Genomic DNA, 27,102 nt, shown 5'->3' on the forward strand with positions numbered 1-27,102 from the left:
CTTTCACTTTTCTCTTTCATGCATTGGAGAAGGAAATGGCAACCCACTCCAGTATTCTTGCCTGGAGAATCCCAGGGACGGCGGAGCCTGGTGGGCTGCCATCTATGGGGTCGCACAGAGTCGGACATGACTGAAGCGACTTAGCATAGCATAGCATAGCATATCTTTGGCTGCAAAGAATATAATCAATCTGATTTTAGTGTCGACCATCTGGTGATGTCCATGTGTAGAGTCTTCTCTTGTGTTGTTGGAAGAGGGTGTTTGCTATGACCAGTGCATTCTCTTGGCAGAACTCTACTAGCCTTTGCCCTGCTTCATTCTGTACTCCAAGGCCAAATTTGCCTGTTACTCCAGGTGTTTCTTGACTTCCTACTTTTGCATTCCAGTCCCTATAATGAAAAGGACATCTTTTTTGGGTGTTAGTTCTAGAAGGTCTTGTAGGTCTTCATAGAACTGTTCAACTTCAGCTTCTTCAGCATTACTGGTAGGGGCATAGACTTGGATTACCATGATATTGAATGGTTTGCCTTGGAAACGAACAGAGATCATTCTGTAGCATTTTGAGATTGCATCCAAGTACTGCATTTCAGACTCTCTTGTTGACCATGATGGCTACTCCATTTTTTCTAAGGGATTCCTGCCTGCAGTTGTAGATATAATGGTCATCTGAGTTAAATTCACCCATTCCAGTCCATCTTAGTTCACTGATTCCTAGAGTGTCGATGTTCACTCTTGTCATCTCCTGTTTGACCACTTCCAATTTGCCTTGATTCATGGACCTGACATTCCAGGTTCCTATGCCATATTGCCCCAGAGACCGCATTCAAGCCTAGGTTGTCTGCCTGTGTAATCAGGGCCTTAACCATAGCTAGGTTGTCTCTCCCTGAGAAACGGGGGCCCTGATCTGGGCTGGGGTCAAACTCTGGCTGTTCCAGTCCCCTTGAGCAATGGCAAGCTCGTGTAATGTCTCTCCGACCTTCGCCCTGGGGTCTGGAGCCATGAGATGTTATATAAAATAGTATCTTCTTCCTTTTCTATTTCCTGGCACTGATTTTTTCTTCTTCAGGGACTTCCTGGCATTGTTATATTTTAAAATTTATTTATAGCTTATTCCTTGTCACTCTCTCTCGGATGTGAGCTCCACAGGAGTGAGGAATCCACTGTATTCACTCCTCAACATCCAGAGCCTGGCAGTATAAGTGCTTAATACGTAGTCATGAAAACTCCTTTGGGAGGGCTAAGGGTCCCCCAAGTCAGAAGATGGTGCAGTGAGGAAAGGCTGGCTTGCTGTATCTCCAAGGGCAGCTGTTACTGCCAGAATTTGGATAAACTTCTGGCAAAATAGAGGCTGTGAATGAGCAGGGACAGGCAGTCTTGGAAGGGAAGTGACAGGGCAGCAACACACTAGAGAAACAGGGAGGGTCTTACAGGGGGTCCTGAGTCCTGACTGACTACGATAGGACATCCTTCCTTATGCCCTCCCAGACCCATGGAGGGAACAGACCCCATTTTCAGTGCTGACAACAGAGATCCATCATGCAAGGTCCTGGATTCAAGGAGAAAGAAAAGCTTGGAGAGAATTCAAGTGGCAAAGTGGGAAGTCAGGTCTCATCTTCAGGGAGCTAAATGCGGGGCTGAGTCATCCCAGACTCCAAAGTCCAGCATCTGGGACAGCGGAGGGCTGTGGAGCAACTTCTCCTCCCTGCCCCTTGGCTTCCTCTTATGAAAATGGGGGTGATAATAATACCAACCTCACGGAGCTGGTATGAAAATTGGGTGAGGAAGGGTATGTAGTGTTTAGGACAGCACCTGGCACGAAACAAAAGCTCTGTGAGTCTTAGCTGGAATTACTACCACAATGTCTGTTCCTGTTATTACTATTGTAGGGAGCCTACCTTGAGAACCGGGCTGGGCTTAGGGGCATGCAGACCTCCAGGTGGGAAACTGTAAAGAAAATCAGGCAGTCAGGCTCCAGAGCCAGCCCCTCTGCCCAACCTCTGTGCTCCCCACCCCTGTACCTGGCAGGATGGATTTTGTGGTCCAGACCTGAGATCACAGCATCATCCAGGCCCAAGTTTGAATACTGAATCCACTGTTTCCAACAGTGTGTGTGTTTGGGTTTATCACTTAACCTCTCCATATCCCAGTTTTTTCATTTTCAATATGGGGATACCAATAGTACCACGAGGCTGCCCTTGTGGCTCAGACAGTAAAGAATCCACCTGCAATGCAGGGTTTGATCCCTGGGTCAGGAAGATCCCCTGGAGAAGGGAATGGCAACCCACTCCAGTATTCTTGCCTGGAGAATTCCATGGACAGGGGAGCCTGGCGGCCTACAGTCCATGGGTCTCAAAGAATTGGACACAACTGAACAAATAACACACAGTCAGTTCAGTCAGTTCAGTTGCTCAGTTGTGTCTGACTCTTTGAGACCCCGAGGACTGCAGCACACCAGGCCTCCCTGTCCATCACCAACTCCTAGAGTTTACTCAAACTTATGTCCATTGAGTCAGTGATGCCGTCCAACCATCTCATCCTCTGTCGTCCCCTTCTCCTCCCGCTTTCAATCTTTCCCAGCATCAGGGTCTTTTCAAATGAGTCAGTTCTTTGAATCAGGTGGCCAAAGTATTGGAGTTTCAGCTTCAGCATCAGTCTTTCCAATGAATATTCAGGACTGAATTCCTTTAGGATGGACTGGCTGGATCTCCTTGCTGTCCAAGGGACTCTCAAGAGGCTTCTTCTCCAACACCACAGTTCAAGAGCATCAATTCTTCGGCGCTCAGCTTTCTTTATAGTCTAACTCTTACATCCATACATGACTATTGGAAAAACCATAGCTTTGACTAGATGGATCTTTGTTGGAAAAGTAATGTCTCTGCTTTTTAATATGCTGTCTAGGTTGGTCATAACTATTCTTCCAAGGAGCAAGCGTCTTTTAATTTCATGGCTGCAGTCACCATCTGCAGTGATTTTGGAACCCAAAAAACTAAAGTCTGTCACTGTTTCCATTATTTCCCCATCTATTTGCCATGAGGTGATGGGACTGGATGCCATGATCTTAGTTTTCTGAATGAAACTTGAGCTTTAAGCCAACTTTTTCACTCTCCTCTTTCACTTTCATCAAGAAGCTCTTTAGTTTTTTGCTTTCTGCCATAAGGGTGCATATCTGCATATCTGAGGTTATTGATATTTCTCCTGGCAATCTTGATTCCAGCTTGTGCTTTATCCAGTGTAGTATTTCTCATGATGTACTCTGCATATAAGTTAAATAAGCAGGGTGACAGTATACAGCCTTGACGTACTCCTTTCCCAATTTGGAACCAGTCTGTTGTTCTATCTCCAGTTCTAACTGTTACTTCCTGACCAGCATACAGATTTCTCAGGAGGCAGGTCAGGTGGTCTGGTATTCCCATCTCTTGAAGAATTTTCCACAGTTTGTTGTGATCCACACAGGGCTTTGGCATAGTCAATAAAGCAGAAGTAGATGTTTTTTTCTGGAACTCTCTTGTTTTTTTGATGATCCAACTCATCGAATAGTACCCACCAATAGTACCCACCCACACCAATAGTACCCACACACACAATAGTACCCACCAATAGTACAAATACTAAGTAAAGTATTTGGAATTATACTCAGTGTTAGTTAGTTTTTATTATTAACAGAGGAGGAAGAAAGATTAGCATCTAAAATCTATGGAAAGGAGGCTGTTAAGTGGACCTTTATTACTTGTGTTCACATAATCATCTTGTTTTGATGGAATGCAGCTGTTTCCTGTCTGATGCTCTAATGTGTAGACCATGGGTGACAGTTCCCCAGTATGACCACTAGATGGCACACATGTTCTTTCCTGCCTGACTTGAGCAAAGCCAGACAGAAATAACACGCAAGCAGTGGAAAGCTACCTTTTATCATCCTGACGCTGGGCTGCATCCTTTGCCTACATTCTCATTTACTCCTCACAGCAGTCCCCAGATTAAAGGACATATTTCACCAAAAATGCTAAGCACAATTCCTGGCATATTGCTGCCATTTTTACAGAGTTGAGACTGAGACACAGAGAGGGTGAGTAGGCAGCTGGAGCCTGGGTTCTAAAAGGTAGACACAACCGGCTGCAAGTTTAGCATCTTTTTCCCTGAAATTTCCTCCCTCTGTTCCCTCTGCACATAGAACTACAGTGCAGTCTGGTTCCTAACTTCATGGAACTTACAGTCCAAAATGTCCTCATCTCTGTTCATTCATTCCTGGGACAGTTCCGCTCTCAGTGTGCCTTCTTTCTTGAAGGCCACAGAGATCTGGGTGCTGCCACCTGCTCTGCAGGACCCAGTCACTGTGGGTCACACCATTCAGACCCCGCCTTCTCTCCCACTGTACTGCTACTGCTTCAGAGCAAGCCCGTGGGTTTTTAGGTACTGCCCAGCATCGTCAAATCCCAAACTGCTGGATGGTGTTTATTCCATGTCACCACGGCTTTGACGTCAAAATATTTTGCAAGGTTTCCTGGAGGCCCTTGGGAGGGAGATACATGAAAGGAAGATGGGTAGCAAGAGGAGGGTTCTTGGGCTTAACTGGTGCTTACAATAGAAGGCTTCCCAGGTGGCACTGAAAGAAAGTGAAAGTGAAAGCTGCTCAGTGGTGTCTGACTCTTTGTGACTCCGTGGACTATACAGTCCATGGAATTCTCCAGGCCAGAATACTGGAATGGGTAGCCTTTCCCTTCTCTAGGGGATCTTCCCAACCCAGGGATCAAACCCAGTTCTCCCACAATGCAGGCAGATTCTTTACCAGCTGAGCCACAAGGGAAGCCCAAGAATACTGCAGTGGGTAGCCTATCCCTTCTCCAGGGGATCTTCCCGACCCAGGAGTTGAACTGGGGTCTCCTGCATTGCAGGTGATTCTTTATCAATTGTATCAGGGAAGCCTCGTGGTAAAGAACCCACCTGCTAATGCAGGAGACATAAGAGATGTGGTTTCAATCCCTGAGTTGGGAAGATCCCCTGGAGGAGGGCATGGCATCCCATGTATTCTTGGGAATACACTCCAGTATTCTTGCCTGGAGAATCCCATGGACAGAGGAACCTGGTGGGCTAAAGTCCATAGGGTCACAAAGAGTCAGACATGACTGAAGTGACTTAGCATGCATAGAATGCATATTCCAAAATATATCTGGAACATATATCACATGAAATATTCTGCTGCTAAAGTAAACCATCAAACACCACTCCACTGTGCCATGATAGGTAGACAAGAGATGAATTTTGAGATCATTCAGAGAAAATCTTCAGGAAAGGGAATAGGTGAGGGAACATGTTTTAAGTGAAATAAGTGAGACAGAAAAAAAAAAAATACTGAATGGTATCATTTATATGTGGAATCTTCAAAAAGAAAAAAAAAGAAAATTCATAGAAACATAAAGTAGATAACTGGTTACCAGGGGCTTAATGGTGGAGAAATAGGGAGAAGCTGGTAAAAGGGTACAAACTTTTCAGCTATAAGATGGATGAGGTCTGAGACTTGCCCAGCGGTTCAGTGGTTAAGACTCTGTGCCTCCAATGCAGGGGGCACGGGTTCAATCCCTGGTGATGAAACTAAGATCCCATGTGCCGTGTGGAATGGCCCCCCAAAACAGATGGATCAGGCCTGAGGATCTAATGTAAAACATGGTGACTGTAGTCAATAACACTGTACTGTATTGTTGAAATTTGCAAAGAGAATAGAACCCTCAAAAGATAAATATGTGTGGTGATGGATGTGTTAATTAACCAGATGGGGGGAATCCTCTCACAATGTGTATGTCTCTCAGACCATCATGATATATGTTTAAGCTATCGTCAGGTTTTGTTACTGGCTTATTCAACTTCAATGTTGAATAAACCAAGAAATATATACAATTTGTTTCCAAGGAAAATGAGATTTGACTTTTGAATAGGAATTTGGGGGTTATCTGGGACCCCACTTGCCAGCACCATGGGCTTGCCTCATTGGAGCTGATCCCCTGCTTCTGATCTTGGTGGCCACGTTACACCCATCTGCTAATCAGGCCTTTGCCCTTTCTGTGTTGCAGTGCCCTGGTTTCCAAGAACCATTCAGGAACTCGACAACTTTGCCAACCAGGTTCTCAGCTATGGAGCTGAACTGGATGCTGATCACCCGGTGAGCCCGTGGCCCCGCCCATGAGGCTCCCTAAGTTCCTCCCTCCACCCCCTCCACCCCCTTTCAGCAATGTGTCTTTGTTTGCTTGTACGACAAACATTTATTGAGTGTCTACTTAGACATCATCATTATCATGGTTATCTTTGAAGCAAATACAGATCACCATCCAGAAACTATTATTTATTTATCATATATGTATGTAAGGGATGTGTATTCATACATGCACAAAAACACACATGCACATATGTAAATCACCTTTACTTCTGATTTGGTCCTACCACAGAGGTTTAAATCAAATGCCTGGGCAACACTAAACTACTAACAACTCCACCAGGTACAGTGGGGCAGTGGGGGGTGGTGATCTGGAACTGGATTTCAAAGCCTGAGAACAGCCATATAAGGAAGCAAGAGGCTCTATGAGCCGAGGGAATAGCATATGCAAAGGCTCAGAGTCCTGAAAAGTATCTGGAATATTTGGACATGAATCTCAGCAAATTCCAAGAGATGGTAAAAGACAGGGGAGCCTGGCGTGCTGAAGTCCATGGGGCGCAAAGAATCAGAAACAACTCAGTTACTGAACAACAACAACAATATTTGGGGAATGGCTGAGTTGATGTATAGGCATGAGGGTGAGAGTGTCAGGAGATGAAGCTGGGTGGTGGGTTATGGTCAGATTTTAAAAGATCTGATGTATCAGATAGAACATTTGACTGTATCCTGTATCCATTCATATTTTTAAGTAGATGACCAAGGTTGGAGTCTTATTCTCCTTTTTAGGGCAGAGGACTCTAGAAGGAGCAGCCTTCTAGAGGCTGAGAAGCAAGGCTTCTAGAGGTGAAAAATGCCACCATCGTGTTGACTGTCATTTACTCTCCAACCAGGCAGATGGTTCCTCAATCTTTAAACGACTTGGAGGCTGTTTTCATTAGCGATGGTTACTGTAACTCACTTATAGCCTCTGCATTTTATCAGGACTCTGTTTCTCCTCCCTCTCAGCTATGTGGTCTTTACAGCTGAGCAGGTTGTGAACTTGCTCTTCACAAAGGCTCTTTTCAGTAAGCAAAGCTGATGTTCCCATTGTACTGACTGAGTGACTGAGGCACAACAAAAGTAAATGACTTCCCTAAGTCATCCTAAACTTTGGATCCTTCACCTCTTTCATCTGTGCTCATAGTACCTGAGGACAGAAGTCTAACCAGTGTCAGAAATTCAGGCCCTTTCACAGAGACGAAGAGCAAACTATTTGGGCAGGCTAGCCTTTTAAAATATGAACAGTTGTTGCTTGTTCCAGTTCAAATAGTAAACCCCTTAGAGTGGACTCAAAAGTGCAGAAAAGCGTGAGGAAGAATATGAAGATCATCCCTAATCTTAGTTATTTCTCTTTTTCTCTTGGTTCTATTCTGCATTTTTTTTTAACATGGAGAAGGTGTTTTATAAGCAGAAGCAAAAGTGAATTTCCCCCAGCTCCTATACTTCAAAACAGAAAAAAAAATCACCTGTTATACTGTCCAAAATCATCAATATTTTATTAATTTATTTATTTAGACACATGTGAGTACACATGGCGCTTCCCAGGTGGTGCAGTGGTAAAGAATCTGCCTGCCAAACGCAGGAGATGCAGGAGACTCGGGTTCGATCCCTGAGTTGGGACGATCGCCGGAAGTAGGAAACAACAGCCCACTCCAGTATTCTTACCTGGGAAACCCCTTGGACAGAGGAGCCTGGAGGGCTACCGTCTGTGGGGCCACAAAGAGTCGAACACCACTGAGCATGCGCGCACACAGCATGAATATACATATTTTAAGTCAGTGCTATCATGTCCTAACCCGCCCCCAACAGGAAGCTTGTAGGAGGTTTCAGTCTTTTAGTCTTAGGATGATTCGGCAGTGAATCCTCCTGCCTGTGCATCTTTATGTGAACTTCCCAGAGCTTCTTTGATTCTTATTTGTGAAATTATTTAAGGATAGAAACTGGATTTCGGGCTCCTCATATCTATTACTTAAACACCTGCTCCCTGCAAAAACTAGAGGTAAAGTTGCAGCATTTGGAATCTCGTCCCATCTTCCTGGGTAGAAAGCAGCCGAGTGGAGCCCGGGAAGAGGGGGCACACAAGGAGATGCTCTACATGCCCCATGACATGTCTGGGGCAGACCCACTTTGCTGCCTGCCCAGGGAGATGAGCATCTCTAAAGACTCCATTTCTCAGAAATGCTGTCGGGCCACCCTGACCCCGTCCCTGGGATGTTTTCTCCTCTTCCCAAGCTCCCCACCTCCCGCTCGGCTCCGTGTCCCTTCCGCCGGCCACGTGCTGGCTCCCTCGGAGCAACGGGGTAAGAGGCCAGTCCTCAGAAACGGCCCGTTCCCTCTCCTTACCCTCGTGTCTCCTCAGAGGCCCTCGGGGCTGGTCTTAAAACTCCCTGGAATTCATTTTCATTACAGACCCAGCCCATGTCTTTGGCTCCCTGGCCTCTCCGTGTCATGCTTTTTATCATAAAAATGCGATTTATCAGGTACACGGTCCCCCTGACAAGGAGGCCAGGCTCTCTGTGTTCCTTTCTGTGACTTTTCATCAGATCTGGGGAACTGGCGGGCCAAGGACAGAGTAAACCCTCCAGGGTGCTTCCCCGCAGCCTCCAGCCCTGCAGGGCCTGGCCTCGCCGCGAGGGGTGGCTCGGGCGTTCTTCCCGAAAGGACCCTCTGTTCCTCCCGGTCCCCTGGTGTTCAGACTGACCCCCTGCCCTTGGCAGTGTCCACTGACACCTGACCCAGCATCTCACTCTTGGGCTTTCAAAACAGCCCCTTGAGAAAAGAGGACAAGGAAGACTTGTTCCCAAAATGCAGGGTAGAGGGCACCTGCCTTTCAGCAGGAATGTGGAAGGGGCCAGCTCACCTGCCTTCTTCTCCCAGCTCTCTCCCGCCTTTCCCCTCACCCCACCTTCCTTCCACAAACATTGATTAAGCAAATAACATCCACAGCTAATGTTTCTCCAGTGAGGACTGTATGCCAGATGCTGTGCTGAATGCTTTACCCACATTTTCAAAATTTCAATGTTATAACCTCCCTGGGAGGATTGAATTCTCTCATTTTCAGAGGAGACAACTCAGACGAGCAGGCTGTGTGGCCTCACGTGTATGTGGACTGTGTCCCAGGCTGGAGAGGAAAGGGGCTGGAAATGATTAGTGAGACCTGGTTCCTTCTGCCCTCCACAGGCCTTCGGTCATGGGGTAGAGCAGGGAGGGGTGTCCAATTTTCCCAAACGGATGCCAGAGGGGGCTAGGATACAGCCTCGCAGGCGGAATTCAAATGGGTCTAGTTATTGTTTTTTAGATCATGAATTAATTTGGTTGCTTTGGGTCTTGTGGGATCTAGTGCCCTGACCAGGGATCAAACTGGGGGGCCCCCTGCATTGGGAACAGAGTCTTAGCCACTGGGTCACCAGGGAAGTATCCCAAATTGGTCTGTTTGATCCCCGTTTCTAAAATGGACTCTCCTTTCTCTGACATCTCCCAGCCTCTGTGCTCCTGTTCATGTCATTTCCTTTCTCTGGGATATTTTTTCTTATCCTCTCACTTCTTTGCCTGCTGGCAGACCTGTCTTTTCATCTTAAGGCCCAGCTCACATACCTTGGCCTCCCTAAAGCCTTCCTCCTGAGCACTTTCTCCTGGTCAAGTTTTTTATACTGATGCTGCAGAACTAGGTGCACTGAGTTTTATACTCTGAACACAGTATCAGCTCGAAATAAATTCATTGCCTCAGAGGACTTCTTTAGTGGTCATATGCACAGTTCTTAAATTGTAGTCTTTGAAAAAAATTCTCATGATCAAGGAATAAAGTCTGTATTCCAGACTCTCATTTTAAGCATCTATAAGTTCCATTATCTCACTAGAAGGTTTGGAAAATCCTATAAAAATGAAACCCATTCAACCTCATGTTCCTTAAATTTATTTACCCATGGAACCCCCTTTTCATGGAATACCTAGCAACACCATCTTGAATGGTAGTGTTCCATGGAACATAGTTTGAGTTCAGTTCAGTTCAGTTCAGTCACTCAGTTGTGTCTGACTCTTTGCGACCCCATAAACCGCAGCACGCCAGGCCTCCCTGTCCATCACCAACTCCCGGAGTCCACCCAAACCCACGTCCATTGAGTCGATGATGCCATCCAACCATCTCATCCTCTGTCGTCCCTCAATTCTCCTCCTGCCCTCAATCTTTCCCAACCTCAGGGTCTTTTCCAATGAGTCAGCTCTTCGTATCAGGTGGCCAAAGTACTGGAGTTTCAGCTTCAAAATCAGTCCTGCCAATGAACACCTAGGACTGATCTCCTTTAGGATGGACTAGTTGGATCTCCTTGCAGTCCAAGGGACTCTCAAGAGTCTTCTCCAACACCACAGTTCAAAAGCATCAATTCTTCATTTGGTAAAATCGTAACACACAAAGTATATGATTAAACATCAGATTTAAAGAGATAGTACATACTATCAGTTCTAAGGTCCCTGTGGACTAGAATGGTTTGGGAGGACTTCTGGAAAGAGGGAGATCTGAGGTGAGCCCTCTAGTAACAAGGTCAATAGTTGCTGTTCAGTTGCTAAGTCGTGTCTGACTCTTTGCAACCCCATGGACACCAGGCTTCCCTGTCTTTCACTGTCTCCTGGAGTTTGCTCAGATTCATGTCCATTGAGTCCATGACACCATTCAACCATCTCATCCTCTGCTTCCCTCTTCTCCTTTTGCCTTCAATCTTTCCCAGCCTCAGGGTCTTTTCCAGTGAGTCGGCCCTTCCCATCAGGTGACCAAAGTATTGATCAAGAGGGCCAAATGCTTATCATATGACCCCCAAATCTCTATGAATTAACCCAGTAAAAGTTCATTTCCAGTGTAGGTCAAAAGGGAAGTTTCCTCTCACACTCCTGCAGAGATCAAGTCTCCTTCGATCTAGCAGCGGCACCCTCATCTGGGTCCTGGGAGCCGTCTCCATTCTGCCAGGCATGGGAGAATTGCTCCTGGGAGGTATTTATGGTCCAGGATGAAAGGTGACTCACATCCCTTCACTTCAGTTCCACTGACTGCAGCTCAGTCACAGGGTTGCTACTCCCTGAAAAAGAGACCAGGAACAGTGGTTTAGTAATGCTGTCTGAAAGCAAAAGGGCTCAGATCTTGGGGACCATCAGCAGCCTCTGCCACATAGACCCTAACCCCATAGGTCCCTCGTCCAGTTTTCCTGGCACCTGTTGATGCTGCTGCTAAGTTGCTTCAGTCGTGTCCGACTCTGTGCGACCCCATAGACGGCAGCCCACCAGGCTCCCCCATCCTTGGGATTCTCCAGGCAATAACACTGGAGTGGGTTGCCATTTCCTTCCCCAATGCATGAAAGTGAAAAGTGAAAGGGAAGTCACTCAGTCGTGTCCAACTCTTCGCGACCCCATGGACTGCAGCCTATCAGGCTCCTCCATCCATAGGATTTTCCAGGCAAGAGTACTGGAGTGGGGTGCCATCACCTTCTCCATCCTGGCACCTGTACCTGCTTCTAAACTGAAGATCTGCATGAGGCGAGGCTTTCTGGTGGGGAAAGTATTAGCCAATACAACTGCTTGTCTGTGTCTCTTTCTACTTCTTGATTTAAATCTCTCAAATTACTTTTCAGTATTTCCAGAACATAGATGCTGAGTTTCCCTGCTCTCCAAGAAGAGCCTTGCTCTTTCCTGAAAGCAGAACTATCTTTCTAATACTTCTCTTTCCCTTTTCCTTTGCCCATCCAACCTTCTCCACCCCAGGGTCCTGTCAAGGTCTGTTCTAAGGATCAGTCAGAGAGTTGAGTCATCAAAGACTCCTTGTGCTTGTACTAAGCTGCTCTGTCAAAGCATAACTTTTAAAAAGTTAAAAACAACTGTCACACAGGTAGATAGTAAACATCTCTCAAAGATCTATGAACTCTGGAGTAAGGGAATCAATAACATGACAAGGACAGTGCAAAGGAAGATATAAGAGATGAAAACATATGGTCATTGAAAAATGGGATGCTAGAATGAGATTACAAAGATGGGTACACGTGATTAATGTCCTATAAAACAATAAAGTCACAACCACGAGTGCTTTCTGTTGGACAGAAGTCATTTGCAACTTGATCATAAAATAAATGTTTTGCAACTTAAAGGTCCGTCTAGTTAAGGCTATGGTTTTTCCTGTGTATGGATGTGAGAGTTGGACTGTGAAGAAGGCTGAGCACCGAAGAATTGATGCTTTTGAACTGTGGTGTTGGAGAAGACTCTTGAGAGTCCCTTGGACTGCAAGGAGATCCAACCAGTCCATTCTGAAGGAGATCAGCCCTGGGATTTCTTTGGAAGGAATGATGCTAAAGCTGAAACTGCAGTACTTTGGCCACCTCATGTGAAGAGTTGACTCATTGGAAAAGCTGGAGGGATTGGGGGCAGGAGGAGAAGGGGATGACAGAGGATGAGATGGCTGGATGGCATCACTGACTCGATGGACGTGAGTCTGAGTGAACTCCAGGAGTTGGTGATGGACAGGGAGGCCTGGCGTGCTGCGATTCATGGGGTCGAAAATAGTTGGACACGACTGAACGACTGAACTGAACTGAATCTTCTTTAAGGGCTTCCCCGGTGGCTCAGCGGTAAATAGTCTGCCTGGAATTCCAGAGACAAAGGTTTGATCCCTAGGTCAGGAAGATCCCCTGGAGGAGGGCATGGCAACCTCCTCCAATATTCTTGACTGGAGAATCCCATGGAGGAGAGGAACCTGGCAGGCTACATTCTACAGTGTTGAAAACAGTCAGACATGACTGAAGTGACTTAGCATGCATGCATTCTTTCTATAAGTCAGCCCTACTGAAGCAAAATCATACTATTCAACACCCCAAGTAAAAAAATTGCTGAGATTAAGGTGAGAGATTCCAGGTGGACTGCGGGTGATGTTACGACTTTGCATGCTGTAGACTTCTCTCACCATCGTCCCATCCACTATGCCTCTCTTCTGCCTCCCCCAACCACTCTTTCACCAACAATATATTTTCCTGTCAAAACATACTTGGTTACATGCAGTGCAACCAAAATTGCTGCTATTAGCTTAATTGAGACAGGGTGATTATAAATAAATTATATGCAGTCCTACCGAAATTGCTGCTATTAGTCCAAATTGAGATGGGATGATTAGTCATCACCAACTGTAGCTTAATTCAGAGTGTCTTCCTCGTGGTCACAGAGCCCTGTGGCCACCTGGCAGCCCAGGGGATGCAAGGCCAAATGCCTGAGAGGTGGGCTTCCAGGCTGCAGATCTCTTTTGCTGGTAACAAAACAAAAGTCTGTGCTGCCTAGTTGGCAGGGTTCCTTTGAACATTGATAATGGACTTCTTAGAAACTTGAAGTTGGAAAAGACCATAGTTAGAAAACTTGCCATATAGAAAATTTTTATAAAATATTAGTATACCTAATTATATAAATAACATATAATAATATATAAAATATTATGCAATATAAAATATAGTATTATATTTGGATGTGTTGATATAGCTCACTGTATAAATCTTCTGTCCATTCCCATAATGATTTGAGATGGGTTTTTAATATTATTTTACCTTTTTTCTAATTATAAAAGGGGTAGAGATAAATTGGTCTTCCCCAGTGGCTCAGCAGTAAAGAATTCTCCTGCAGTGTAGGAGACGCTGGTTCAATCCCTGGGTCAGGAAGATCCCCTGGAGGAGGGTGTGGCAACCCACTCCAGTATTCTTGCCTCATGAATCCTGCGGACAGAGAAGCTTGGTCGCCTGTAGCCCATATGTTTGCAAAGAGTTGGACACAGCTGAAGTGACTGAGCATGCATGCCAAGATAAATTTTCAAGTCGGGATTAACATATGTTGTTGTTGTTTAGTCACTACATTGTGTCCAGCTCTTTTGTGATGACCTGTCTCTTTTGTGATGGTAGCCTGCCAATCTCCTCTGTCCAGGCAACTGGAGTGGGTTGCCATTTCCTTCTCTATGGGAGCTTCCCGACCTAGGGATTGAACCTGTGTCTCCTGCATTGGCAGGCAGATTCTTTTCCACTGAGCCACCAGAGACTGACATATACACACTGCTATATATAAAATAGATAACTAACAAGGACCTACTATATGGCACAGGGAGCTATACTTAATATTTTGTAATAACCTATAAGGGGAAAATCTGAAAAAGATATGTATGTATATTTATTCAGTTATACATATATATAAATGTATAACTGAATCATTGTGCCATATACCTGAAATTAACATGATATTGCAAATCAGTTATACTTCAAATAAATAAATAAAAATGAAACAATAAAATAAACCCAACTGCAAAAAAAAAAAAAGGAAGGAAAAAGAAACCCACATTCACAGTAAAAAAAAAAAAAATACTGTGTATTTTTACACATTAAAAATACATTTAGAAGCCTAAGTGGCACGGAAGAATAAGAGTTCCCATTTCATACCATTGATTGGATTTGGGTGTATTTATTCTATCATTGTTTTTGTTCTATTTAAATAATCCCTCTGACATAGTTGCTACCTATTGGAATACAATGTTATGTTAAGCTTTTTTTTTTTTTTAATTGGTGGAGAAATCTTTAAACTACCTAGACAAAATACATTGAAGGTAAAAGAAAAATGAGCCCAATGGTAAGAGAAATTGTCATGGGCATCCCATTCTGGAGACATCATAATAAAGTGGAAATCCACCGGTTAAGCGAATTTGAATTCTTCACTCCTCTCCCTGGGTAACTATCTCAGACTTCAAACCACATCTCACCACCTGGCCAGGACGGGAAAACCCAAGTGGAGGTGCTGTTTCTGCAGTTAAAGGCCCCTCGGCAAATGGCTCTATGGGCTTCACTTTCTGTATATCTACATCAAAATATAAAAATAGATATTCTCCAAGGCAACTTTACAAGTGCCTATGCTTTGTATTTAGGGACAGGGAAAAGCCATGACCATTAAACAGGACTTGTAGTGAGGATGACTATAAGTCAAGCATTAATGACTGACAAGCATTAAGGTTAAATTTTGAGTCTTTAAGTTTGGAGATGTGTTCTTCATTTAGCCCAGTAGACAGGTTCCTCAAAGTGTTTGTTAGCGCTGCTTGGAAATAAAATGATAGAATCCAATTTTCTTTAATTTATTTTTATTTATTTATTTTTGGACACACCACAGGGCATGTGGGATTTTCCCTGACCAGGGACCGAGCCCTTGGCCCCTGCACTGAAAGTATGGAGTCTTAACCCGTGCACTGCCAGAGAAGTCCAGTTTTCTTACTGTATTGTCCCAAAGCAACTTACTTTCATCCAGAAGAACTGGGTCTAGCAGTAGTTTTAAGTTTTCAGATTCCTAAGCTTTCCTGCTTGTAGTTAATGATTTAAAATCATTCAGTGCTTGAGGGAAAACACTATAGTTATACTTTGTGATAACTATTTTATGGAATCTTTTCTAAGCTGAATAACTGCTTAATTTGAGATTTAGTTTTGGAGTGAAAAACTAAATAATATGGAAATTTTACTTTACTTTTTCAGTGGGAAACATTTAGATTTTTCTTTTTCTCAAAAAAAGAACTATAAATATCCTAGGAAACAAACTAGGGAACTTCTTTCTCCCCTTCCTTTCTCTCCCCCTCTATTTATCCCTCCCTCCGCCTTATCCTTTTCTTCCTTGTCTATTTTAACAAGTGTTGGTGGTTCTTTCCATATGCCAAACAGACTCTGTATGCTATGGATACTCAGGTGAAACTACATTATATACATGGACCCCTGGTTCTTTGGAATTACTGGTGGAGTTGGGTTTTATAAAACAGTTCACTTCAGTTCAGTCGCTCAGTCGTGTCCGACTCTTTTCGACCCCATGAATCGCAGCACGCCAGGCCTCGCTGTCCATCACCAACTCCCAGAGTTCACTCAGACTCATGTCCATCGAGTCAGTGATGCCATCCAGCCACCTCATCCTCTGTCGTCCCCTTCTCCTCCTGCCCCCAATCCCTCCCAGCATCAGAGTCTTTTCCAGTGAGTCAACTCTTCGCATGAGGTGGCCAAAGTACTGGAGTTTCAGCTTTAGCATCATGAACACAATAACCAACCAACCAATCAAGTGAAGCAGAAAACAATATCTGAAAGTCAGAGAATACTTATCCTTTAAAAAGAGTCTTTAAATATTACTCTCCATGGCATAAACCTTTGTTGTTGATTCATTAATGCCTTGGTTTGGAGGGATGGTGGGACATAGAAATTGCAAGCTAAAGTGATGGATGGTACGGTTTATTGGTAGATGCTTGGAGGGAACAAAGCAAGGTTCTAGAGTGATGACACTGATATCTTGTTTAACTAAAATACAGATTATAATCAAATTTTTTTGGAAAATGGTCTTTTTTCTAGCTTTTTTGAAATATAATTGGCATACAGCATCATGTAAGTTTGGACTTACAACCTGCTGATTTGATATGTGTGCATATTTTAAAATGATTGCCATATGTGATTACTATATATATTGTAATATGATTACCATATGTAAGGTCAGTTAACACCTCTATCTTCTCACATAATTACCATTCTTTTCCTGTGGTGAAAACATTTAAGATCTACTCTCTTATCAGCTTTCAAGTACAAAGAGTAGTATTTTAACTATAGTCATCATCCTGCACATTAGATCCCTAGAACTTGTTCATCTTGTAACTTGAAGTTTGACCCTTTAACCAACAGCTCCCTGTTTCTCCCAGTCTCCTCCTCTGGCAACCACCAATTTACTTTCGCCTATGAATTTGGCCTTTTTAGATTCCACATATAAGTGATGTCATACAGTACTTGGTCTTTCTCTAACTTATTTCACTTAGTAAAATGCTCTCAAGTTCCACCCATGTTGTCAGAAGTTTTTTCCTTCTCTTTGTATATATGTACCACATTTTCTTTATCCATTTATCTGTCAGCGAACACTTCATTTATTTCTGTATCTTGACTGTTTGAACGGGGATGCAGTGGACATAGAGGTGCAGGTACCTCTCTAAGAGTGAGTTTATTTCCTTTGGATATATACATACAAGTAGGATTGCTGGATCATATAGCAGTTCCATTTTTAATTTTTTGAGGAACCTCTGTACTGTTTTCCAAAGTAGTTATACCAATTTACATTCCCATCAGTAGTACACAAAGGGTTCCTTTTCTCCACATTCTTGCCAACACTCATCTTTTTGATAATCAGATCAGATCAGTCACTCAGTGTTGTCCGACTCTTCGAGACCCCATGAATCGCAGCATGCCAGGCCTCCCTGTCCATCACCAACTCCTGGAGTTCACTCAGACTCACATCCATCGAGTCAGTGATGCCATCCAGCCATCTCATCCTCTGTCATCCCCTTCTCCTCCTGCCCCCAATCCCTCTAACAGATATGAAGTAATAGCTCATTGTGATTTTAGTTTCATCTTACTGATGATTAGTAATGTTGAGCATCTCTTCATGTACCTGTTGGCCATTTGTATATCTTCTTTGGAAAAATGCCTGTTCTGATCCTCTGCCTATTTTTAAATCACACTATTTGATTTTTGTCTATTGTTTGAGTTTCTTGTATATTTTGGATATTAATTCCTTAGCTGATGAAGAGTTTGCAAATATTTTCTCCTATTTTATTGACTGCCTTTTCATTTGGTTAATTGTTCCTTTTGCTGTGCAGAAGCTTTTCTGTTTGATGTAGTCCCACTTACTTACTTTTGCTTTTGTTGTTTGTGCTTTTGGTGTCATATTCAAAAATTCATTTTCTAGGCCAAGGTCAAGGAGCAATCCTGAGAAAGAACAAAGCTAGAGGAATTACATGCCCTGATTTCAAGCTATATTACAAAGCTATAGCAATCAGAACATTTTAGTATGGGCATAAAAACAGACAGATGAAGTAATGGGACAGATTAAGAGCCTGGAAATAGACTCATGCACATATAGTCAACTAGTGTTTGATAAGGGAATGAAGAATACTCAATGGGAAAGGATAGTCTCTTCCGTAGATGGTGTTGGGAAAACTGGACATTCATACGCAAAAGAATGAAATTAGACCCCTGTCTTACACCACTCAAAAAATGAACTTGAAATGCATTAAATTAAGACCTGAAATGATAAAACTCCAAGAAGAAAACATAAGGAAAATGTCCTTTTAACCAATTGGGATCATCTCCAACTCTAAGATGTGACCTCCCCCAACCCTCAACACTGAAAGACACACTTGGCCTCTTTTCATTCAGAAATGTTTACAAATTGCTGGGGAAAGGCTGCCTGCAAGTCAGCCTCAGAGGAGAAACTAGTATCCTGTTTATGCCCTGGGGCAGAATCTTAGTTAGTCAGGCCCCTGCCAAGTTGTAAAGGTTGATATTTCCTGAAGTGAAGTGAAAAGAGTATGGAACTGAGTGATTCAAATCCTAACTTTACTGGACTGCTCTTCTCTGAACCACTGTTTATTCTGGAAAGAAAGGGATCATCACACTGGTTTACCTTACATGTTTCTTGTGAGAGTTATAAACTCCTAGCATGCACAGACTGGCACATAATAGACACTGAGTAAATGGTATTTTTAAAGATTGCAATACCAGTAAGCGTTTACCTGTTAGTCTGTTAAGAAGTTAGGAGACAGTGCTGGACTCATACCATTGGTCAGGACTTGAGTGGCTGTTGTCTATCTTCTTCCTAGACATTTACCCTAAGAACTCTGCCTAATTTAGCACATTTATAGATTAGAAATGCTATAGATGAGATTTCTTTAAAACCCAGACACCATTTGTGCTTAGGAATCCCAAGGCAGAGCTCGCATTGAATTGAAAGTGTGGCTAGTAATGTGTCACTCATGATATCTTATGGGACAATTTATGTTCAGATTAACTGAGACTTTATTTTCAGAGTATAATCAGGGGAAGGCGAGATGAAGTGTCAGTGGTCAAAGGCCTCCATTCGAAGAATGTGTAGATAGGCCAGGTTTCAAAGTCTGAAGAAATAAAGTGTCTCCTTTCTTCCCAGGGATTTAAAGATCCTGTATACCGAGCAAGACGGAAGCAATTCGCTGACATTGCCTACAACTATAGACAGTAAGTCTGCTCTGTGTGTTGGTGGGGGATGGGGAGAAGACCATACTCTCCTTTGCCCAAAGTTGGAAAATACCAGCTTGGAGAATCCTTCCCTCTGTGTATGTTTGTGTATGTTTAAATCCTCCCTTTAATAACACACATTTAAAAATTCACCACGAGATAAAACAATATTACCCCCTACACCAGGGCCCAGCTCTCTCCCAAGCTTTGTTGTGTAATTACGCAGTGACATCTGACATAATTATAAAAGGCCTCAGTCCTGAATAAAAGAGCCTCTGGTGTTTCTGCATTAAACCGGGAAAAAGGAGAAAGAAGTATTTACATTCAAGAAGGAGTTGGCTGCTTTACTGAATTAGTGAATCATTGGAGGTTTCAGGAGAGCCAAGCCTCACGGTTCTACTTTTATCTGATCTGACCCAGATGCGAAGGGCAATTTTAGAATGAGTTTATTTTTTTCTCTCTGGGATTCTGCCAGATTTTAGCCAGAGGAAAATGCAAATATTAAATGTTATTTGGGAAGAGAATTGTTTTGCTATTTTGAGTTCTTGGGAACTACAGAAATGCTCCCATGAGAAACTTAGTGTTTCGGGACCTGAGCTCCATTCCTGAGTTAAGGGTTTGAGAAAAGACGTGCTCAAGAAGAAACATACAGGGTTTAGAACATGAGGTGATGGGACTTTAACAGCTTTGCTAGAATATGGGGAAGATAAAGGAGATGCTAACGCTTTGTATACAGAATAAAAACGACCTTCACAAGGGAAAGGCTTCCAGAGAAAATTTCTTTATCTGAATGAATCCTGGTAGTAGAAGGATCCAGAACAGTGCTGACCTTAGTCATGTCTAGACCCAGCTGGACTTTGGCTTGTGGCAAGCAGGAATCACAGAATGTGGTGACCTCTCTCCCGTGTCCCCATCATGACCCCAGCATGGTCAGGTGGACACATCAGACACAGACAAGAGTCCTTCTTCAGATAGTCAATAATAATAGGTCATTTTTAATCTCCTTGTTATGTCTGGGGCTTTGCTAAATGCTTAATGTGCATAATTTCATTTAGTCTTAATAATAACTCCCCATTTTTCAGATGAAAAAACTAAAGCTTTAGAATATCCCGTAAATAACTTGCCAAAGTCATAGAACTGGAAGGTGGCAGAGCCTGGTTTTGAACTCAGGCTTTTTTAACCACAAAGTCATTCTCAACCACTTCCTTGAGTGTCTGGGGAGTTTCCAAGTCAGGAGACCACACTTCTCCTGATGTCCAAGGAGCTGCTTACGGGGTGCATTCACTCCTTCTTGGCTGTTGGGACTTGAGGGGGAGAAACTCAAACCACCTCTTTTCCATAAAAATATTATACCTGGTGAATAAGTGTGGAATTGGTTGAATGCCTCATGATTCTGGATGATCATGAGTTAAACTGGCTACTGAAACCCATCCAGAGATGGCTGGTACTCAAAGGCACACCAGATATTTTCAGGCAGTTTTATACCTCATGTTCAGTTCAGTTCAGTTCAGTTTAGTCACTCAGTCGTGTCTGACTCTTTGTGACCCCATGAACCGCAGCATGCCAGGCCTCCCTGTCCATCACCAATGGCCAGAGTCTTCCCAAACTCATGTCCATTGAGTCAGTGATGTCATCCAACCATCATTTGTTATCCCCTTCTCTTCCTGCCCTCAATCTTTCCCAGCATCAGGGTCTTTTCAAATGAGTCAGCTCTTCGAATTAGGTGACCAAAGTATTGGAATTTCAGCTTCAACATCAGTCCTTCCAATGAACACCCAGGACTGATCTCCTTAAGGATGGACTTGTTGGATCTCCTTGCAGTCCAAGGGACTCTCAAGAGTCTTCTCCAACACCACAGTTCAAAAGCATCAATTCTTCAGTGCTCAGCTTTCATTGGAGAAGGCAATGGCACCCCACTCCAGTACTCTTGCCTGGAAAATCCTATGGACGGAGGAGCCTGGTAGGCTGCAGTCCATGGGGTCGCTAAGAGTCGGACACGACTGAGCGACTTCACTTTCACTTTTCACTTTCATGCATTGGAGAAGGAAATGTCAACCCACTCCAATGTTCTTGCCTGGAGAATCCCTGGGACGGGGGAGCCTGGTGGGCTGCGGTCTATGGGGTCGCACAGAGTCAGACACGACTGAAGTGACTTAGCAGCAGCAGCAGCAGCTTTCATTATAGTCCAACTGTCACATCATACATGACCACTGGAAAAACCATAGCCTTGACTAGATGGACCTTTGTTGGCAAAGTAATGTCTCTGCTTTTGAATATGCTGTCTAGGTTGGTCATAACTTTTCTTCCAAGGAGTAAGCGTCTTTTAATTTCATGGCTGCAGTCACCATCTGCAGTGATTTTGGAGCCCCCCAAAAATAAACTCAGCCACTGTTTCCACTGTTTCCCCATCTATTTCCCATGAAGTGATGGGACCGGATGCCATGATCTTAGTTTTCTGAATGTTGAGCTTTAAGCCAACATTTTTACTCTCCTCTGTCACTTTCATCAAGAGGCTCTTTAGTTCTTCACTTTCTGCCATCAGGGTAGTGTCATCTGCATGTCTGAGGTTATTGATATTTCTCCCGGCGATCTTGATTCCAGCTTGTGCTTCTTCCAGCTCAGCGTTTCTCATGATCTACTCTGCATACAAGTTAAATAAGCAGGGTGACAATATACAGCCTTGATGTACTCTTTTTCCTATTTGGAACCAGTCTGTTGTTCCATGTCCACTTCTAACTGTTGCTTCCTGACCTGCATACAGGTTTCTCAAGAGGCAGGTCAGGTGGTCTGCTATTCCTATCTCCTTCAGAATTTTCCAGTTTATTGAGAGCCACACACTCAAAGACTTTGGCATAGTCAATAAAGCAGGAGTAGATTTTTTTCTGGAACTCTCTTGCTTTTTCTGATCCAGCAGATGTTGCAATTTAATCTCTGGTTCCTCTGCCTTTGTAAAACCAGCTTGAACATCTGGAAGTTCACGGTTCACGTATTGCTGAAGCCTGGCTTGGAGAATTTTGAGCATTACTTTACTAGCGTGGAAGATGAGTGCAATTGTGCAGTAGTTTGAGCATTCTTTGGCATTGCCTTTCTTTAGGATTGAAATGAAAACTGACCTTTTCTAGTCCTGTGGCCACTTCTGAGTTCCAAATTTGCTGGCATATTGAGTGCAGCACTTTCAAAGCATCATCTTTTAGGATTTAGTGAAGTGAAATTCACTTCATGTAGTGCTTTCACCTCGTGTAGTGAGGTGAAATTAAAAGACACTTGCTCTTTGGAAGAAAATATATGACAAACCTAGACAACATATTAAAAGGTAGAGACATTGCTTTACCAACAAATGTCCATCCAGTGAAAGCTATGGTTTTTCCATTAATCAAGTATGGATGTGAGAGTTGGACTGTAAAGAAAGCTGAGCACTGAAGAACTGATGCTTCTCAACTGTAGTGTTGGAGAAGACTCCTGAGAGTCTCTTGGATAGCAAGGAGATCAAACCAGTCAATAATAAAGGAAATCAGTCCTAAATATTCATTGGAAGGACTGATGCTGAAGCGGAAACTCCAATACTTTGGAAAAGACCCTGATGCTGGGAAAGATTGAAGGCAGAAGGAGAAAGGGATGACAGAGGGTGAGATGGTTGGATAGCATCACTGACTAGATGGACAGGAGTTTGAGCAAATGCCGGGAGTCGGTGAAGGATAGGGAAGTATGGCATGCTCCAGTCCATGGAGTCACAAAGAGTTGGACATGACTGAGTGACTGAACTGAATAGTGAAGTGAAAGTCACTCAGCCGCATCCGATTCTTTGTGATCCCATGAACCTCCCAGGCTCCTCTGTTTATGGAATTCTCAAGGCAAGAATGCTGGAGTGGTTTGCCATTCCCTTCTCCAGGGGATCTTTCCAACCCAGGGAACAAACCCACGTCTCCCACATTGCAGGCACATTCTTTACCAGCTAAGGTACCAGGGAATCACCTCATATAGATGAACCCCAAATGGTTAAGTGATGTACTGAAGGGCATATCTCTCATTAGGGACTGAACTTGTCCTCCAATTTAAAGCCTGTTTCTGACCTCATCTCCGCTCATCTCTTTTGAACTTCTGATGCTGTTTTCCATCCCTTCCTTCTTTGCTTTTGTCTTTTATCTCAACATCTGTTACAGTTGATTCTCATTCTTTGAAGGTTACTTGCTTACATTGATTTGAGACCCCTGCAAACACAAGGGATTTCCACACTCACCCCCAGATATGTGCAGAGCAAGGAAAAATGTGAGTCTCCTGATGCATCAGTTCCCAACTGAGGTCAAACAAGGCAACACTGCCTTGTTGTTTCGGCTTTTCTACTGTAAACAAGTGTTTCTTTTGTGGTCTCTTTAGAGCCATGTTTGTTGACTTTTTGTTCTTTTGGTTGGTAATTTTGTTGTTTAAAATGGCCCTCCAGCATAGAGCTGAAATTCTGTCTCATGGTCTTGAGTACAGGATGGCTCTGACATGCCTAATGGGAAAAATGTGTGTTCGATATGCTTCCTTCAGGACTGGGCTGTAGTGCTGCTGGCTGTGAGTTCAGTGTGAATGAATCAACCATACATTAAGTAAGGTGTCTTTAAACAAAGGTACATGCAAGACAAGGTTGGGATTATGAGTTGAAAATGTGATCTGGGTCCTGCATTTCACATAGGAGCAGCGGTTCAGTGTTCACTTACTCAGAGTTCATGGTGTCTTGATGGAACAGAACTTCTGTCAGTAAGGAGAATAAACTCTGTTTTGCTCTCTGAAGGTTTCCTTCCCTCCTTCCTCCTTCAGGCTTCATCTGTCTCCTCTGGCCTCCTCCTCCTACCCCAGAAATCATCATGCCTTTCAAGACCCAGTTTTGACCCTCTTCCTTGGGCTCTGCCAGCCTCCATGCCAAACAGCCCCACATTCTGGCCTCTAGCACCTTCCCAGTCATCCTCCCACATGGAGGTCAAAATCCTGCCCCTTGAGTCATAGACTCACAGGATCAGTTGATCCAATGTGTTTACTCTCTTCCAGGACACATGCCAAGAGCAAGACCAACAAACTCCATATCCTCTGGGGATTATTGAGAAAGACAGACAATGACAGAAAGAACAATACATGCGATCCGTATGACCAAAGTCAAAACACGGGTGTCACAAGGCCATATAATTAGGAACTTTAATTCTGACTGGAGGGTATTGGTTAGAGGAAGTGACATTTAGACTGAGAACTGAAGATGGAGTAGAAGTTTATCGGCCCAAGAGAATGAGGAAAGTGAACGGGAGGGTAGGTATGGTTAAAAACAGGACTTTTGTTGTAAGATGTATATTTCGGTCCAGAACTGAATTACTGGAGGCAGTCAGAAAGCAGCTAAACCCTGTTAGCAACCTCTTCTTGGCCCATCCACCATGGGATGCTCTGGCTCCTCCCTAAGAATATTTAGCAAAAGTCTTAAAACATCAGTTTGAAGAGGCACTGTCAAATTACTCTTGTGTTTAGGGGTACCAAATTATTTGCCTTGGTAATGATTACATGTATGGGGACTTGGTGTAAAATAAGACTGAGTGAGGAAGCTGATACTTTCCTGGACTATAGGTGCTGGATTATCTTGAATGCCATCTTTGGTTGGTGGAATAATTCAAAACCAGTATCTTCTCCTTAAAATACGGTTTTGTTTTTGTTTTTGTTTTATTTTTTTTGGAAGAGAGATCCCAATGGGCTGAAATCTTATTTCAAGCTAAATTGACAATTTTTATTTTAAGCCAAATTAATACTTTCCCTCAAATATCTTGGTTTATTTTACTTCATGAGATCATAGTTTGGTAAAATAATTGATGATATATTCAAAGACTGAGGATCTTGTGTAACCTAGGTCTCTTGGTAGAAGAAGATGGAAGCAAATGTGCAGAATTTAATTCCTAAGTAGACCATGGATGGACAGAGGAGCCTAGCAAGGTCACGTGATTTAGTGACTAAACAACAATAAATATTCCCAGAACATCATGGGTGTTCAATAACTGTTTGTTGAATGAATAACGAACCTAGGAGACCCTATGACAGTAGAGATTCAAAGTACCAAGTCAAAAATGGAGCTAGGCATTGTGTCTAGAACCACTTAGAAGGCAGCTGCTGCAGAGTTTGATTGTTTCTGGAGTGGGGCTTAGACTTTAGAATTTTATCAAAGAATATGCTAAATGGACTATAAGAATTTTTATCTTTTAGCCACAATTGAACTGAAACAAAAGGGGTGTTTTATTGGCTCCTATAAGTACAAAGTGTAAAGGGAATAGCTGAGGTGGATCTAGGACTCCACATCTCATTCTCCTTCCTTCCCCCTGACTCTGGTGTCCTCTGTAGTGACCTTGCTCTGAGGCACTGGCCTTATCTCTCTCAGAAGTGAACCTAGCACCTCTAGGCTGACACCACAATCTGGCCAAAGGTTCTATCTCTTTTCAACAGAATCAACAAAAGTTCTTTCACTGAGTCTCATTGGCTCTGATCAGGAAATGGGCCTATCTCTCAGCCAATCACTGTGGCCAGGGAAATGAGACACTCTAATAGGCCAGGCCTGGTCACATGCCCCCTCTGAAGGTAGGAAGGGTGGAGTCTCCTTTTACTTGAACCTGCAGACCGAGAGGGGAGAAGGGTTCTTTACTGGAAGAATGGGAATGGGTATGGAACTCTGGAACAGCAAATGTCAACCGAGGGGATATCTCATTGCCTAGTATGTTACAATCTCCTGAAAATTTGTTGCTCTTATAGCAGAGACTTTGCTTTCTAAATGAGAATCTGTTACAGTGATAATTTCCAACTATCCAATGGTATTGTTTGTCAGCACCAGTGTTAGGTACTTTATACATAGCATTTCACTTACCTCTCCCCCATACCCTCCAAAGAGTTAACTTGTTATTAGCCCATGTCCTGGCTGTATAGGTTCAGAGAGGTTTACTAAATTGCCTGAGGCTACTCAGTCAATGGCAGAACAAAGTCTACTTACCTCTGACCTTTTCCAAAGCCTATTTTTTCTCTTTGTCAGCACTTAACCCCTGAAACAATGGTGCCTCTGTAGGCAGGTCTTTCGTGGTGTTCTTTTCACAGTTCCAACACCATTATAGACCCTCTGGGCTTTTAATTCTTAAAGAAAAATTGGTCTTTTCCCCCTACCCTCTGCCCATCATTTCATGGCACATAACAGTGACTTTGCTTTAATGTCTTTGGAAGAGCTACAACTCTGAAAGGGCAAGAGGGACCTAGTTTCAAGCCTGAAGACGATCTATAATTCTAAGGTAAACAGTCTTGCCTTGTCCCAGACACTGTGTACCCTGTTAGGAAACAGGCCAGCAGCCCAGAGAACAGTCATGGGCCTTTGAAGTCAGGCTTTGTTTGGTTTTCATTTTTTGCTGTTCAGAATATGGCTCACTCTTAGCTGGTTTTCAAAAGGACCTTTTGAAATAATGACGCTTGGATAATAGAGTGTCACCTGGGAGTATATTGGAATCCAGAAGCCTGGGCTCTCCCCTCCCTCACAGGTTCAGGATATGAGGGGTTCAGTTCAGTTGCTCAGTCGTGTCCGACTCTTTGTGACCCCATGAATTGCAGCACGCCAGGCTTCCCTATCCATCACCAACTCCAGAGTTCACTCAAACTCACGTCCATTGAGTTGGTGATGCCATCCAGGCATCTTATCCTCTGTCGTCCTCTTCTCTTCCTGCCCCCAATCCCTCCCAGCATCAGAGTCTTTTCCAATGAGTCAACTCTTCGCATGAGGTGGCCAAAGTACTGGAGTTCCAGCTTTAGCATCATTCCTTCCAAAGAAATCCCAGGGCTGATCTCCTTTAGAATGGACTGGTTGGATCTCCTTGCAGTCCTAGGGACTCTCAA

The 27,102-nt window shown here is 43.6% G+C and overlaps 1 protein-coding gene across 1 annotated transcript in view; it reads left to right on the top strand.

The window, feature by feature from the left end:
- Positions 1 to 27,102, top strand: part of PAH (phenylalanine hydroxylase) — an 89,123-nt gene that overhangs the window by 40,505 nt on the left and 21,516 nt on the right. Inside the window, exons 4-5 of the mRNA XM_010853423.1 lie at positions 6,063 to 6,151; positions 19,160 to 19,227. Coding sequence (XP_010851725.1) covers positions 6,063 to 6,151; positions 19,160 to 19,227 — 157 coding nt within the window. The remainder of the gene's footprint in view (positions 1 to 6,062; positions 6,152 to 19,159; positions 19,228 to 27,102) is intronic.

The sequence above is a fragment of the Bison bison genome, unplaced genomic scaffold (genome assembly GCF_000754665.1).
Source record: "Bison bison bison isolate TAMUID 2011002044 unplaced genomic scaffold, Bison_UMD1.0 scf7180017864327, whole genome shotgun sequence".
NCBI lineage: Eukaryota > Metazoa > Chordata > Mammalia > Artiodactyla > Bovidae > Bison > Bison bison.